This window comes from Palaemon carinicauda, chromosome 4 (assembly GCF_036898095.1).
Source record: "Palaemon carinicauda isolate YSFRI2023 chromosome 4, ASM3689809v2, whole genome shotgun sequence".
Lineage (NCBI taxonomy): Eukaryota > Metazoa > Arthropoda > Malacostraca > Decapoda > Palaemonidae > Palaemon > Palaemon carinicauda.
The window spans coordinates 37045063-37062910 of NC_090728.1; the positions used below are offsets into that span (position 1 = coordinate 37045063).

The 17848-nt window shown below is 43.4% G+C and overlaps 1 protein-coding gene across 1 annotated transcript in view; it reads right to left on the reverse strand.

Moving 5' to 3' along the window:
• The window catches only part of SAK (Sak kinase), a 164143-nt gene that overhangs the window by 106329 nt on the left and 39966 nt on the right, over positions 1–17848 (reverse strand). Inside the window, exons 2-3 of the mRNA XM_068372176.1 lie at positions 13840–13935; positions 2215–2425 (exon numbers count right to left, since the gene is read on the reverse strand). Of these exons, the coding sequence (XP_068228277.1) occupies positions 2215–2425; positions 13840–13935 (307 nt within the window). The remainder of the gene's footprint in view (positions 1–2214; positions 2426–13839; positions 13936–17848) is intronic.

Here is a 17848-nt window from a genome sequence, read left to right on the forward strand (position 1 = left end):
AAATTTGGACAAATTTTTTTGGCCAAAAAAAGTTACCCTTTTTTTCTCATTTCAGATCTTCACCTCCATGGGTCTGACTTCATCCAAAATACATCAAGATGTGTCCTAAACATTCAAGAATCAATTCCTAAAAGGATTTGTGTATATATGTATAAACTTTTTTTTTATGAATTTTTATGTCGTCTTTTTTTTTCTACTTAATTTTTTAAAATATTTATAATAAATAGTTTTTCTGCAGATGAGTAGTATTTATCTTTACAGTTGTTTTAAGCATTCATTGAAGTTTTTTTTTGGCAAAAGAAAAAAGGAGGTTACTGCAAAAACTGATTTTTCAAGAATTTTTTTTGGCGTCGGGGTCGTTCGCGTCCGAGTATACCCTTAAAGGGGTGTCCGAGGAGCGTACCTATCCAGGGTTATACTGAAAATATGGGAGACCAAGACCCCCCCCAGTGACTTCCGCGATGCAAACATCACTACCATCTTCAAGAAGGGAGACAGGGAGAACTGTAACAACTACCGGGGAATATCACTAAGCATCGCGAGTAAGATTTTCGCTCGGATTCTCCTTGACCGCCTCCTTATTCTCGCAGAAGACGTCCTGCCAGAGTCCCAGTGCGGCTTTCGACCTTCCCGCGGGACCATAGACATGATCTTCTGTGCGCGACAACTACAAGAGAAGAGCCTCGAACAACAACAGCCCATAATGTTCATCTTCTGGGATTTGAAAAAGGCCTTCGACAAAGTACCTCGACCTGCCATGTGGGCTGTCCTCAAAAGATATGGCTGCCCACCCGATTTTGTCAAGCTGGTGCGTGCCCTCCATGACGGAATGGTTGGGAGAGTCTGCCACCAGAACTCTCTTTCAGACCCATTCCCCATCAACGGCGGCCTGAAGCAGGGCTGTGTTCTGGCCCCGACGTGTTTCTCGCTATACACCGCAGCAATGCTCAACGAGATTCCCCCAGACACACCCTCAGTCGACCTACGTTTCCGCATGGATGGAGGCGCTTTCAACCTCGCTAGACTCCGCGCCAGAACCAAGACCACCTTGTGTGCAGTGCGAGAACTGCAGTATGCTGACAACAATGCCACCCCAGGTCAGACGGCAGAGGACCTGCAGTCGTTAGCTGATGCATACAACTCTGCCTACGAACGTTTTGGGATGCAAGTCAACTCAGACAAAACCAAGACCCTCGTCCAACATCCACCAGGACTGATGCTCCCCAACTTCAATACCACAGTGAATGACCAACCGTTAGAACAGGTGGAACAGTTCTCCTACCTAGGGAGCATACTAACATCAGCTCCCACAAGCAAAAAGGACGTGGAGAACAGGATCAGGGCAGCCCACCACGCACTGACAATGACCACCAAAATAATGGTGTTCAGGGCAGTAGTCCTCTCCACGCTCCTGTATGCATGTGAAACATGGACGCTATATAGTAACGATCTTAAAAACCTAGAACGCTTCCAACAAATGAAACTGAGGCAGATCTTGAAAATCCCCTGGGAGAACCACACCACCAACATTGAAGTCTTAGAACGTGCCTCGCTGTCCAGCGTGGAGGCCACCATCATCCACCACCGCCTCCGCTGGATAGGACACGTGCATAGGATGGATCCATCTAGGCTCCCAAAGAAAATATTCTACGGAGAACTGACCCAGGGCACCAGACCACGAGGAGCCCCGAAAATGCGCTATAAAGATCAACTAAAGCGCACCCTGGCTCTAACTGACATCGATCCTTCCTCATGGGAAGAAACAGCCAGGGACAGGAAAACCTGGAGGAGTACAGTACACCATGGCACCGTGGACTTCGAGGAGAGGAGGAGACAAAATGAGGAGGCTAGGAGGAGAAGAAGGAGAGAGCGATTAGAACAGCCCCGCCCACCACCTACCCTCCCTTGTGAACACTGTCCGCGACTCTTCCACCACAGACTAGGACTTAACAGCCACATCAGGCATAAGCACCCACCCCACATATAGGAGGCTGATGGCTAACGACAGAACCCAATACTCGGACACGAGTGGGCACCGACGACGACGATTGTTTGTATAAAATTAGTAATCAGATCAAATATAAGAACACTTGAATGCATATGTCCTTATGTGTAAAGAATAAATAACAGTTCAAATAATATTTGGTTGTGGTTTTTAGAAAAAAGGACAATATTACTGTCTAAAATTGACTTATAGTACTGTAACCAACTTACCTTCATCTTCTGTGAGAACCCTCCCTAGGCTCCTGATATACTTCTGTAGTTCCCCCTTATGACACAGCTCTAACACAAGATAAACAAAGAGTTGATCTTCGAAGAATGCAAAGAGCTTCAAAATTGCTGGATGGCTTAACTGAGAGTGGATTGTAACTTCCTGTCGGACTCGGTTGATGAGACCCCCTGCTGCGATTTTGCCTTTGTCTATCTGTTGAATAAAAAATTGTGTTGGTTAGACAAAATCAGAATAATGAAAGAGTACCATAAATAACACTGACACACACAGCAGATATTTTCTCTATCATCATCATCATCATTATTATTATTATTTGTTAAACTACAATCCTAGTTGGAAAAGCAGGATGCTACAAGCCCAAGGGCTTCAGCAGGAAAAATATCCCACTAAGGAGAGGAAATAAGGAAATGAACTACAAAAAGAAGTAATTAACAATTAAAATAAAATATTTTAAGAACGGTAATAATATCAAAATAAATCTTTCATATATGAACAATAAAAAAAAAACAAGAGGAAGAGAAATAAGATAGAACAGTGTGCCGAGTGTACCCTCAAGCAAGAGAACTCTATCCCAAGACAGTGGAAGACCATGGTACAGAGGCTATGGCACTACCCAAGACTATAGAACAATAGTTTGATTTTGGAGTGTCCTTCTCTTAGAACTGCTTATCATAACTAAAGTCTCTTCTACCCTTACCAGAAGAAAAGTAACCACTGAACAATAACAGTGCCTTAGTTAACACCTTGAACGAAGAAGACTAGATTGGTTATTTTGAATTGTCAGGTGTATGAGGACAGAGGAGAATATGTAAAGAATAGGCCAGACTATTCGGTGTCTGTGTAGGCAAAGGAAAATGAGCCATAACCAGAGAGAAGGATCCAATGTGGTACTGTCTGGCAGGTTAAAGGACCTAATAACTCTTTGGCAGTAGTATCTCAACAGGTGGCTGGTGCCCTGACCAACCTACAGCAGGTATTTGTGCTATAATATATAAGGAAATACTGTCAGAGTAATTACAGATGGTCCATGACTTACTATGGGCCAACTTGTATTTCAATTATATGATGACAATAGTGATATGACAAATTTGTAGAATATTTTACATTTTTGCAAGGCCGGCAAAAGCAACAGTATATGAGGTGCGATACATTTGGATGCTGCCTGGGATGGACACTTCTGGCTCACAAGATGCCTCACACTCGCTAACGTTCCATGGAGTTAAGTTGCATCGGTGTTAGAAAGTGTATTTTGTTTTTTTGGTTAACCATATTTTCTTTTCAAGCATGCTTTCCCATTTAATCAGCATAAAGTGGAAAAGATCATCACAACCACAGCACATGATCAGCTATCGCAGTCGATCATATCTGTCCTGTGATGATAATAAAGTGATCATAAATAATCTTATTGGTTTATGGCAAATGTTAACTACTGTTGGGTGATTAAATCGCTGGGCAGTATTTCCCGTTTTGTCAGGGATCTCAAAGTGAATGCCAGCCCAAGGTGACAGAGTTACCTGAAAAGGTGGTTACTGGTGAGTAGTAAAGGGGTCAGCCATGCTAAGTAGAATGGACTGTGGGGTCTACCGTATCCTTATCTCACTTTGTGTGTGTTGACCAGTGAAACTCCAAGGTAAAATCGGATATTGCGGTTTAGTTGCATGTTCTGATATATGTAAGTTATACATGGTTATATATGTGGAGACTTATAACACTGCTTTTCCAGCTAAGGTTGTAGCTTAGCTATTAGTAATAATAATAATAATAATAATAATAATAATAATAAAACCAAGTCAATAAATATTTTATTGTATTGCTATTCTTTTAGGATTACTGTATTGTATAAATAGGATGTACAGTACTATGGTGTATGCAATGGAGTTGCAAGAATCCATTGATTTATCCAGAGCTCAATAACTTACTGGGCTTAATTACTGCATGGGTAATTATTGTTATTACTGAAAGCAATTTGATGAAATACTGTATCTTGCTTTTGTAATCATATGCATATATGCACAACACTTGGTGCCCTATGGTGGGTCAACTCATAACTCCATCCGCCCTCCCTAAACACAGACCAATGCCTATACGCAGTTGACTAACACACTAGGTTACCCACCGTACTGCACAACATTGTTCTCATGTGATTTCTATCATGGTATTATAGTTTCTGTTAGTTTTCTGAAGTACTTATACATTACCAACATAGCTTCAATACAAGGTAAGACAACTTATAACACAAAAGTCAGCACCAAGCTGTTGTTCCTATCTAACAACACTCGCTGATACTAGTGTATATTACTATACAGTAATATATGTACGTTACTATCACTATAGAACAGCTATATGAAAACTATGATAGGCTATAGCATACTGGTGCTATTGTAATATCCATTATAAATTTTTTTTTGCACAAGTAAAGAAATTAAATAAAAGATACTCTTTATTATTCTTATGCGTGCATATTCTCGATAGCGGCAGCTTGAGATCAGCTAATCACAACCAAAAGTAAAAGAAAGAGAAGTCACTTATTGATTGTTGAAATTAGCCATATATTGAAAATAGAAGTACACAAAAATACTTTAATGAAGCACAATGAACTTTTGTAAATCATGAATTTTTAGAATATGATACTGTTGTCTGATAAAAATAATGGTCAGCTGAAGAAATCAGCTGTAATAAGGTGGGCCAAGGCATCCCCCATCTATTGAGATACTACCACTAGAGAGTTTCAGGGTCCTGGCAAGAAAGTACTACATTGGATCCCTCTCTCTGGTTACAGCTCAGTTTTCCTTTGCCTACGCATACACCAAATAGTCTGGCCTATTATTTACAGATTTTCCTTTGTCCTCATACACCTGACAACACAGATTACCAAACAATTCTTCTTCGCTCATAGGGTTAACTACTGCACTGTTAGTGTTCATTGGTTACTTTCCTCTTGGTAAAAGTAGAAGAGACTCTTTAGCAATGGTAAGTAGCTCTTCTAGAAGGACACTCCAAAATCAAACCATCGTTCTTTAGTCTTGGGTAGTGCCATAGAGGCTGTACCATGGTCTTCCACTGTCTTAGGTTAGAGTTCTCTTGCTTAAGGGTACACTCAGGTACACTCTTCTATCTTATTTCTCTTCCTCTTGTTTTTTTTTTAAATCTTTATAGTTTATATATGATGGATCTAGTTTAAAGTTGTTACAGTTCTTAAATAATTTTATTGTAATTCTTCATAGCTTCTTTTGTAGTTTCTTTACTTCCTTGTTGCCTTTCCTCTCTGGGCTATTTTCCCTGTTGGAGCCCTTGGGCTTATAACATCCTACTTTTCCAACAAGGGTTGTATTTTGGCGTGTAATAATAATAATAATAATAATAATAATAATAATAATAATAATAATAATAATAATAATAATAATAAGACAGCCTACAATATTTTGTATACAGTACAGTGCTGTAAATACACCATTTGTAATTTCTTTTCAATAAATGTATGAATACTTATCCTACACCGAGTGAAAAAAATAAGATAGCAAAAAAATTTACAATACAACACCAGTAACTTTACGAAGTTCTTTGCAGTACAATCCCCATGCATGATGCAAGTCTTAGTCACTTTACACAGTAAAATCTCATGAAGCATGATGCAATCTTTAAGGATTTCATTCATTGAAAGTGAAGTGCATGCTACTCGTACAGTAGTGTACATGAACAGTAATTAAAAAACCTTGCCTAATAGATGTACGTAAATTAACACCCTCTCTTTACATCAAATTTTAATCTATTGTCCCTTCAATTTATTCTCATTTTTCTAATTATTTTCAGCTTACTTTTTCCCTTTCATAATATATGATTCCTTTGTTCATAATAAATTACATTTTAATTTGAATAACTTGAACGAAAAAATAGACTTTGTGGTCCTCATTTGGTAATATTTCGTATAACATTTTATCCCCCATTCTTCCTTCTTTTCTATTATTCAAATATTTTCTTTGTTCTTTACAGTATATCCTTTCTTAAAGGATATTATCCTTATTCTTCATTTAGTTTCTCAGCACTACCCAAAAAATTTTGTGTTAATTCTATTTAATATAATTTTTTATAGACCAATTTACAGCATAAAACGTGGACATTCATTCCCATATCTGGCCCATTTTATTCTTAGCTACACTCCCCTCAAAATTTACGTTAATTTGGTTGTTTTATAATAGAGGGAGCATATCGATAATAGGATGCAAGCATACCAAATAAAGGCAGATCAGTAACCTGCATAATGAAACCCTGACCTGAATCCCACAGGTAGTGAAGTGGTCATCCTCAGATCCAAAGTCAACAACATGGATAGGGGAGCCTGATCCACTAGGGTCCCATTTCCAAAATCTGTAAATGTTGAATTTGGGATATCAAGATTAAAGAGATCTCTGAGGACCTTGCTGGGTAAAAAAAAATTGGCAAATCCCCACAATCTTAGGAAATCGTTTCACCCACATAGAAAGGAAGAAAACAGCCTTGGCAGTGATTTTCTGTCTCAGGATCCAAATTCCAAGCAGACATAACCCACTTTAAACAAATGGAAAATTTTTTTGTGTCCCTATCCCAGCCCCAATCTGCAGGAAAATCACAATTCCCCCAACAACACTCATGACCCCAGCGATACCGCGCTGGAGGATACTGCCTGCTGGACTGCCTGCACCAGGTTGGCAAACCATTGTGCGTCCTTCAAAAAAGAGAACTCGCTATGGTGAGCATGGCATGGGGAAGGACATAAACCTTCGTCAGGCAGAGATCACTCACCCACCTCCCACAGTGTTGGGTGAGCAACACCGCGCAAAACTCATCCACAAGATTAGAGTCTGTGTCTCTTCGAACTAACACGCTCTGGATAAAGAAACTATTGCTCAGCCTTTCTCCCCCAGGAGATCAGCGAGCAGCCTTCCCTTGCATGTTAGGAGATGTTTGCTCGCAAGGAGGCGAAAAAGGCTGGGCTGTCGCTGTGACCTGGGGCACAGGCAGAACAGCAGGTTTTCTCTCGTGAGAGGTCAAAACCCTAGGCACAGGTCTTGGAAAACCTGAAACTACAAAACAAAGAGCATTTTGTTGTGTCCTCTGTACACAACGGCGAGGGGTGGGAGCTGTAGACAGCCGCCTAACTCCATTGTCGTCTATCTCCTAGAAGCTACGCTCCGAAGATCTAAAGCTAGAGCGAGGCATCGACAAATCAAGCACAAGCTTGCGGAAGCCTTGGGGAGGGCGACCACTCTGACGAAGGGCATCTTTCCCGCGAATGGGATGGCCGCCCGACACCTGCTACTGGCGAAGAGCACTTTCCGTGCAAAAATTATGGCTACCTGACACCTGTAGGTAGAATTCCAAGCAGAGCACCCTGCTTCCTTTCAACATACTGAGAAAACACAAGTTAAAGGCCGAGATCATGTGCTGCCAGTGGAAGGGTAGTCAAACCTAGTTCGTGGGTTCACCCAGGAGGGATACCACGATAGATAACCCGGAGGGGTACTCGTCTGCATCTACTCACATTCATCTGACAAAGCAGGCTGATCGTAGGGTGGTCAAGCAGATACTGAGGTTGCTACAGGAAAAGACACAAAACTCTTTTGGCAAGTGACCTCCAGACACTCCGGGGAAAACACCAAAATTAACCCCTGGGGTGGCAGTTATAAGCTCCCACTGTCCCAAACCGAACGACCTCGACCAGGCGTTCCTTGTATGGGGAACATGCATACCACGAGGAAGGCCTCAGCAGAAAAAGAGACTCTCTTACGGCCAAAGTTGGCGTAGCTTCCCTAGGGGAAGTAACAGAGACTTCAGAACCATAATGTGGTCCAGGGATCAAAGGGCTATCACTCTTACTCGACCAATCACCAGAGGAGACCAATTGAGAGGAGTCAGAGTGACAGGAACGTGCCAACATAGATGAACTCGAGCGGGGAAAGAATCCCTCCTTGCCTCCTTCTTCCGCCACCTACCATATTGTTGCCACTAGGAAGGAGACCACTTCCTATACTTACTACACCTGCAAACAGGTGTGACCCATATACGCGGGACAAAGGCCGTGAGGATCTGTCTCCACGGCTGACATAAAGATGCAGCAACAGTCACCTTCTATGCCAGGACAAAGCCGCATGGTAGATACTCATGTACAAGCACCATGAATGAGAAAGGTACAGTAAAGTCTTTAAGTTTCAGGCAAGTTTACATTTACAATACTCCCGTAAACATTTATTCGTTCCGAATAAATATGTTTACGGGAGAGAACGACAGCGTGTCTGTTCTCTACTGAGCCAAAATGAGAAGTGACGTAATGTTACCAGTTCGGGTATGAACAGGGTGGCCGGTCTACTCCGCTAACAAGCAGTGGGTAGTTACACCTCACTAAAAGTCTTATGGCTAGTTTCAGCTGTTACCAAAATATATCTCAATTGTAAAGAGCAAAATGGTTAGCATATAATACTGGAACAAACAGAATTAGTACTTCTTTTTTTTAATGTAAAAAAAAAAAAAAAAAAAAAAATGTCAGAACCCTGTCAATAGAAGATCTTGCTATGTTACTAGAAGAACTGAAATAAATAAATTGGGATATAATAGGATTAAGTGAAATTAGAAGAGCTGGGGAATCTTATATAGAGTGAAAAGAGGGCCATATATTTTGCTTCAGAAGACATGAAAGGAACAAAGAAAATGGAGTGCTGTTCTTATCAATAGAAATCTTGCAGGTAACATGACAAATTCATAGAAAATTTGTATTTTTTCCTTACGATACAAACCTTTGGCTATTTATTACGGTATTACTTTCGGCGAAGCTGAAAGGACGAGCCATTAAAATCTAGCGAGGGTTAACTACCCCTTCCGCTAGTTAGCAAGGGTATGGGGGGTAGCTTGCTACCGCTCCCACTCCCACACCTGTGATATAGCTCACTTTGCTTGGAGGTAGGACTACAAGGGGGATAGGGCATAAATAGCAAAAGGATTGTATCGTTAGGAAAAATACAAATTATCTACGAATTTGTCATTTGTTCCGTAACTGGAATACAAACCTACGCTATTTATTAAGGGTGACTCACCAATTAGGAGTGTGGTCGTCCCTGCCAAATTGGCTTTTTGGCTACCCAGGAGGTCCTTATTTTGAATAAGTTTGTACCAAAAATAAGGAGTCCCTAAACCTCATTAAACCTTGCTATGCAAGGTACGCTGCCTACATAAGCTGTGTTGAAATATTTAGTAGTGTGACTGTCCAGGTAAAAGTTATTCCGAGTCTTTGTAGGAAAAACTGATGCAACCAAGACTTTCCCAATACCACCTAGACAGGGTATGATGACGCAACAGTACAGTATTAACTTAAAACTAGGTACACTAGGGAGCATGGTTTACCAGCAGCAGTTTGAGGTCAGCTTGTGCAGAGAACCAAAGATACTGCTTTCTCCAAGAAAGGGGTGAATGAAGAAAAGAATAAGAGCCAGTCAAAACTTTTCATTCACGCAAACTAAAACCGGGTAACAGTGCCCTCAACCTTCTGCTACTTGTCCGATAAGGAGCTTGAGGTATTAGACCAGCTGTTGTGCAGCTACCCCAGGGCCGATAGAGAACGTATCGAGCCTCCTGTGGGTCACGCCTTACAGGTAGTGGGCTGTGAACGTATTTTCACGTTTCCACACCCCAGCCTGTAGAACCTGCGTCACTGGGAAGTTTCTCTTGAAAGCCAGGGATGTAGCTATGCCCCTGACACCATAAGCTTGGGGCAAAGTGAAGGAGAAGGGTTCGGATTCAGGGCGAGTTCTATGACCTTGCAAATCCATGCACAAATGATGTTCTTGGTGACCCTCCTCTTATTCCTCCCTGTGCTGACGAAAAGTGAAGGCACACGGGGACGGGCTGTGGCTGTTCTCTTGAGATACGGCTTCAAACTCCTCACTGGGCAGAGTAAGGAGTCGAATCAGGGATCCGCCACTCCCGGATTCTGAATCTTGACAACAAACTCAGGGACGAAACTGAACGTTAACTCTATCCATCCCCTTGAATGGGCGATGTCATATGAGAGACCATGAAGTTCACTGACTCGTCTGGCCGAAGCCAGAACTAGTAGGAACACCGTCTTCCAAGTGAGGTGGCGATCTGTTGCCTGGCGTAATGGTTCATAGTAAGGTCTCTTCGGACCTGAGAACTCGAACCTCATTCTACAGGGGAGGTCTCACTTCAGACTGTTCCAGCGAAGAGGAAATGTCCATTTTGTCCAAGCTAAGGGCGAGGCTTAAGGCTGAGCGACAGCCTTTTACCGCTGAGACTGAAAGGCACATTTCTTCACGCAAATACACGAGGTACTCCTCTATTGCTGGAATAGTGGCATCGAGAGAAGAGATAGCCCTTCCACGACACCAACCACGGAAGACTTTCCACTTTGCCTGGTAGATTGCTGCTGATGATTTCCGTAGGTATCCAGACACCTTGCTCGCAACTTGTTGTGAAAATCATCTCTGAGTGAGGAGATGCTGGATAGTCTCCTGGCATGAAGACGTAGCGAAGCTACGGCTTTGTGGTAAATGTTGGCATGCGGTTGTCTGAGCAGATCATGTCATGGAGGGAGTTCTCTTGGAGACTACGTCAGGAATTACAGAAGGTCCGGAAACCATTCCGCATTATGCCATAGCAGAGCTATGAGAGTCATTGAGAGGTTGACTGAAGTTCTGGGCTTGTTGAGTACCCTCCTCATCAGACAAAATGGGGGAAAAGCGTAGACGTCGATATTGTCCCATCTTTGTTGGAATGCATCTTGCCAGAGCACCTAGGGGTCTGGGACTGGGGAGCAGTACAATGGGAGCCTAAAAGTTCAGGGCCGTTGCCAAAAAATTTACAGTCGGAGAACCCCATAAAGTCAGGACTTTGTTGGCTACTACATGATCCAAAGACCAAGTTGTTGGTGAGCACATCCCTTTTGCCAGGATTAAAGCGTGCCGATAGTGGTATTGAGTGAATCTCGGCACATCTCAGCATCTCTACTGCTAGATGGGATAGGAGCCCCGACCCTGGAAGCCCCAAGGACGACCAAAACTGTAACACAGAAAACATAGACAAGGCCTTACCCGGGGGGGAGGGGGAGCGATGGGGCCGCTTCGCTAGGAGAGGCAACATCATCTCTTGAGGACCAGGGTTGGCCAAAAACTAAAGGGTTTACATTAGTGCTCGATGGTCTTTCAGAAGAGGCCGAACGAGCAGGAGCTTCGGAGGAAGGTCGGGAGGTGGAAAAAGAGGTCTTTGGTTTTTTCCCTTCAAAGGAACCACCGAAAGAGAAATATCCCGCTTAGACTTCTTCTTCCGTCGTCACCCAAACCTTTCCCACTGGGAGGTAGACCACTCCTGACACTCATTACACTTGTTACAATTATCATACCGTTGACCTCTACAGGCGGGACAAAGTGTTTGGTGGTCGGTGTCCACAGCCGACATGAAGGTACCGCAGGGCCGGTCTTCAAGTCCAGTGCAGGTACGCATGGTCAGCAGAAGTCAACACAAACATACACTATTAAAGAGAAAGCACAAACAAAAAGCATTAATGGCAGTCCAAAATATAACTTGGTGAGGATGAAAAACGTCAACAGCCATTCACCATCCAAGCCAAAAGCAAAGTGAGCTAAATCACTGGTGTGTGAGCGGGAGCGGTAGAAAGCTACCCCCCTACTCCCCCTGACTAGCGGAATGGGTAGTTAACCTTCGCTAAATTTTAATGGCTCGTCATTTCAGCTTCGCTGGAAGTAATAACCCTCAACAAATAGCATAAGTTTGTATTCCAGTTACAGATGAATTTCATGCTAGAACACTTGAAAATATCTGTACGGGTAGTACAGAAATCCTAAAACTACATAAAGATAATGATAAAATTCCAATTCAAAAATTATTCCGTGTGCCAAGAAGTTAAGAATTCAAATTGGGAAAATATAGGAATCAACATTAATGAAAAATACCTCAACAACTTAAAATTTGCAGATGACACAGTTCTATTTAGTGAATCAAGTAATTCCAAAAACTGATAAATAAAAATTAATAGAGAAAGCAGAAATGTAGACTGGAAATGAATAAAGTATGAGTAAAACCAAGATAATTTTAAATGAAATGTAAAGACAACAAATAAGGTTTACGTACCAACCTCTTGAGACTGTTAATGAATATATATACTTAGACAGACAGTGAGGCGTTTCCCCAGGACATGAGACTGAAATCAAAATGATAATGCCACTTTCTCTAAACAGAGAAAAGTATTCAATCAGATGGTCGTACCAGTGTTAACTTTAGTATCAGAAACTTGGAGCCTTACTAAAGCCTTAGGACATTAGGTAGTTACAGTACAACTCAAAAAGCTATGGTAAGAATAATGATGGGAATAATACTATGAGAAAGAAAAAGGGCGACATGGATACATTGAGATACTACTGCTAGATAGTTATTGGGTCCTTTGACTGGCTAGACAGTACTACAGTACAGTGCATTGGATCCCTCTCTCTTGTTACGGCTCATTTCTCCTTAGCCTACACATACACAGAATAGTCTGGCCTGCTGTTTCTACATTCTCTTCTATCCAAATACACCTGACAACGCTGAGATTACCAAACGATTCTTCTTTGGTCAAGGGGTTAACTACTGCACTGTAATTTTTCAGTTGCTACTTTCCTTCTGTTAAGAGTAGAAGAGACTCTTTAGCTATGGTACGCTGCTCTTCTCAGAGGACAATACAAATCAAACCATTGTTCTCTAAGCTTGGGTAATGCCATAGCCTTTGTACCATGGTCTTCCAGTGTCTAGGGCTAGAGTTCTCTTACTTGAAGATATGCTCGAGGACACTATTCTATCTTATTTCTCTTCCTTTTTTTGAGGGGAGGGTACCAGGAGAGAACAGGACTTTGAGGAACACCCCGAAGACGAAGAATCCCTTTTAGACTTTTTTTTTTATTCCTCTTGCCATGCAGCAAACACTGGGAGGATGGGCACTCCCAACACTAGTCGTATAGAGAAGCCTGCAGAGCAATAGTGTCCACTGCACGAAGGACAAAGCTGGTGATAATCTGTCTCCACTCTCGACATGAACATGCCGCTCTCTCACACCTAGAAACACCCACATGTTGTGCATCCTCAAGCAAGCACACTGCCCATACCTGCAAAAGAAAAAGGCAAAAAGAATTAACAAACCAGTTCCAGGAGCCTGGAAGAGAACATCTGCTCTCAACTGCGGCTGAAATCAAAGTGGAGTTGTAGCGAGTGAGTGAGAGGAAGTACTTCCCCTACCCACTGATAACAACCAGCACAGATTTTGACACCTTGTCAAAAGTTTTAAAGCCATGTTCCGCCTAGCGCTGTTATTTTCTCCTATGTAAAGAACAATGGTTTGTATTCATGTCAGAACAAAGTTATAAGATACATTTTCAACATAATCACTGGTGAAAACTGTTCTTGTATAGTTAATTACTCGCGTAATCAGCGACTGTATTTTTCATCAGAAAATATCTTCTTTTGATGATGAAACAGTTTCTCATTAAAAAATCAATGATGAAAAAATCAACAACAGAATACTGAATGCAATAGATTCTTCAAGAATTATGCCAGAATTTACTATAATTTACCTTTTTGATAGCAACTTCTTGACCTGTATTCCGACATCTTGCTCTGAAAACGACTGCAAATCCACCTCTTCCAAGTTGCTCGCTGACATCGTACTCCTACAAGTGCAAATAAGTGATAAAATCTGAGGATTATTTCAATATAGTAAGAACAATGACTATAAGAGTGAAATCAAGTTTAATAGGAACACTAGGTAACCTCGTGTGAATGTGTATTTATGAATACTCTATACATAACAGGATTTAAAAGTAATATGACAAATTCGTAGATAATTTGTATTTTTCCTAACTATACAAACCTTAGCTATTTAATAGGGGTACAGTATTACTTTTGGCGTAGCTGAAATGACGAGCCATTGATTTTTAATGAGGGTTAACTACCCACACCGCTAGTTAGCGGGGGGTAGGGCGGGGAGCTTGCTACCGCTCCCCCTCACACACCTGTGATTCAGCTCACTTTGCTTGGAGGTAGGACTTCAAGTGGGATAGGGCTGGTGGGCAAATTTGGTTAAATAGCTAAGGTTTGTAGTTAGGAAAAATACAAATTATCTACGAATTTGTCATTTGTTCCGTAACTGGAATACAAACCACACTATCTAATAGGGGTGACTCACCCATTAGGAAGGGTGGACGTCCCAGCCAATGTGGCTTTTTGGCTTTACCCCGGGGGCTCCTTCTCTAAGTGTGTTAGCACTCAAGGAATAAGGAGTCCCTGCGCCTTGCTAAAACCTTGCTAGGCAAGGTGTGCGGCCTACTCAAGCTGTGTGTGAAGGTATGTAGAAATGTGACTCATCCTAGAAAGTTATTCCGAAGTTCTTTAGATGGAAAACTGTGCACTAGGACTTTCCCAATACCACCTCGTTAGGGTATGGGGACGCAACAGTATTGATCTTAATACTAGGTACACAAGGGAGCAAGGTTTACCTGCAGTGGCTTGAGGTCAGCTATGCAGAGAACCCAGGATGCTGCTTTCCCCAAGAGAGGGGAAGATGAAGATAAGAATAAGGGCCAGTCAAACCTTTTCATTCATGCTGACTAAAACTGGGTAAAAATACCCTCAACCTTCTGCTCCTTGTCCAATAAAGAGCTTGAGGTTTTAAACCAGCTGTTGTGCAGCCACCACAGGACCGATAGAAAACTTATCGAGTCTCCTGTGGGTCACGTCTTGCAGGTAGTGGGATGTGAACATTTTTTGACGTTTCCACACCCCAGCTTGAAGAACCTGCGTCACTGAAAAACTTCTTTTGAAGGCCAGGGACGTAGCTATGCCCCTAACCTCATGTGCTCTTGGGCAACGTGACGGAGGAGGGTCTGGATTCAGTGCAAGGTCAATGACCCTGCGAATCCATGCTGAGATGGTGTTCTTGGTGACCCTTTTCTTGGTCCTTCCTGTGCTGACGAGTAGTGCAGGCACACGAGGATGGGCTGCGACTGTTCTCTTGAGGTACAGCCTCAAACTCCTTACTGGGTATAGTAAGAGATGGTCTGGGTCATCTGTTACAGTACGGAGACTAGAAATCCGGAAGGAGTCGAATCGAGGATTTGCTCCTCCCGGGTTCTGAGTCGTAGCAATAAACTCAGGGACGAAGCAGAACGTTACCTCTCCCCATCCCCTTGAATGGGCGATGTCGTATGAGAAACCATGAAGTTTGCTGACTCGCTTGGCCGAGGCCAAAGCTAGCAAGAACACCATCTTCCAAGTCGGGTGGCAATCTGTTGCTTGACATAATGGTTCATAGGGAGGTCTCTTAAGAGACCTGAGAACCCGAACCACGTTCAATGGAGGAGGTCTCACTTCCAACTGAGGGCAGGTAAGTTCACAACTCCGTATGAGTAGAGAAAGTTCTAGCGATGAAGAAATGTCCATTCCTTTCAATCTGAAGGCGAGGCTTAAGGCTGAGCGATAGCCTTTTACTGCTGAGACTGACAGGCGCATTTCTTCACGCAAGTACACGAGAAACTCCGCTATTGCTGGAATAGTGTCATCGAGAGGAGAGATACCCCTTCCACGACACCAACCACAGAGGACTTTCCACTTTGCCCCGTAAACTGATGCTGATGACTTACGCGGGTATCCAGACATCCTGATCGCTACTTGTTGCGAAAATCCTCTCTGAGAGAGGCGATGCTGGATAATCTCCAGACGTGAAGTCATAGCGAAGCTACGGCTTTGTGGAAGATGTTGGCATGTGGTTGTTTGAGTAGATTGTGTCGTGGAGGGAGTTCTCTTGGAGGCTCCGTTAGGAGTTGCAAAAGGTCCGGAAACCATTCTGCGTCATGCCACAGCGGAGCTATGAGGGTCATTGAATGATTGACCGATGTTCTAGTTTTGTTGAGTACCCACCTCATCAGACAGAATGGGGGTAAGGCGTAAACGTCGATGTTGTCCCTCCGTTGTTGGAATGCATATTGCCAGAGAGCCTTGGGGTCTGGGACTGAGGAACAATACAGCAGCAGCCTGAAGTTCAGGGCCGTTGCAAAGAGGTCCACAGTCGGAGAACCCCACAAAGTCAGGACTTTGTTGGCTACTAGATGATCCAAAGACCACTCAGTACTCACTATCTGAGGTGCTCTGCTCAGGTTGTCGGCGAGCACATTCCTTTTGCCCGGAATGAAGCACGCCGATAGTGGTATCGAGTGGATTTCGGCCCATCTCAGTATCTCTACTGCTAGATGGGATAGTTGCTGCGAAAAGTACCTCCTTGCTTGTTGATGTAGGCCACTACTGTGGTGTTGTCGCTCATCACCACCACTGACTGGCTTGCCAGGAACTGTTGGAACTGTTGAAGGGCCAGAAAGACGGCCTTCATCTCTAGGAGATTTATGTGGAGGTACTTTTCTGACTCTGACCAGAGGCCTGAGGTCGTGTGGTGTAGAACGTGGGCCACCCACCTTTTTTTTGAAGCGTCTGAAAACCGCATCAAATCCGGGAGGAGGACGAGAAGGTCCACTTCCTTTCGTAGATTCTCGTCTGTCACCCACCACTGGAGGTCTGCCAGTTCTGCAGGTCCCATAGGGGTCTGGATGTCCAGGGAGTCGTGAGCTTGATTCTACCGGGACTTAAGTCGCCACTGGAGGGATCTCATCCTGAGGCGACCATTGGGAACTAGACGGGCCAGCGATGAAAGGTGACCGAGGAGACGTAACCACGATTGGGCTGGAAGTTCTTCTCGTCTGAGAAAAGGTCTTGCGATCTTTCTCAGCCTTGTTATCCTGTCATCTGATGGGAAGGCTTTGTGGAGATTGGTGTCTATGATCATGCCTAAGTATACCAGCCTCTGAGTAAGAAGCAGAGAAGACTTCTCGAGATTTACCATGATCCCCAGATCCTGGCAAAGTCTCAGAAGTTTGTCTCGGTGTTGAAGAAGGGTTGACACCAAGTCTGCTAGGATTAGCCAGTCGTCCAGATAACAAAGGAGACAGATGCCGATCCTATGTGCCCAAGATGACACGAGGGTAAACACTCTGGTGAAGACTTTTGGTGCTGTGGAAAAACCAAAGCACAGCACCTTGAACTGGTACTTTCTGTTGTCTAGGCTGAATCTTAAGTACTTCCTTGAAGACGGATGGACTGGGATCTGGAAGTACGCGTCCTTTAGGTCCAGTGTACACATGAAGTCTTGCGGTTTTACTGCTAGTCTGACCGTGTCTGCCGTCTCCATGCTGAACGGAGTTTGTTTGACACACTTGTTCAGGGCTGAGAGGTCGATGACTGGTCTCCAGCCTCCAGACGCCTTTCTTACATGAAAGAGTCGACTGAAGCAGCCTGGGGATCCGTCGAGAACCTCTTGGAGAGCGCCCTTCTTGAATAGGGTCTGGACTTCTGCCCGAAGGGCTTGCCCCCTTGCCGATTCCATGGCAAGGGAGTTCAATGACACTGGATTCCTGGTCAGAGGAGGTAGAGATGTTATGAACGGGACGCGATATCCTAGACGGATCACAGAGATTGTCCAGAAATCGGCCCCGAGTTGCTTCCACCTGTCTGAGTAACTTTGCAGGCATCCCCCCACTG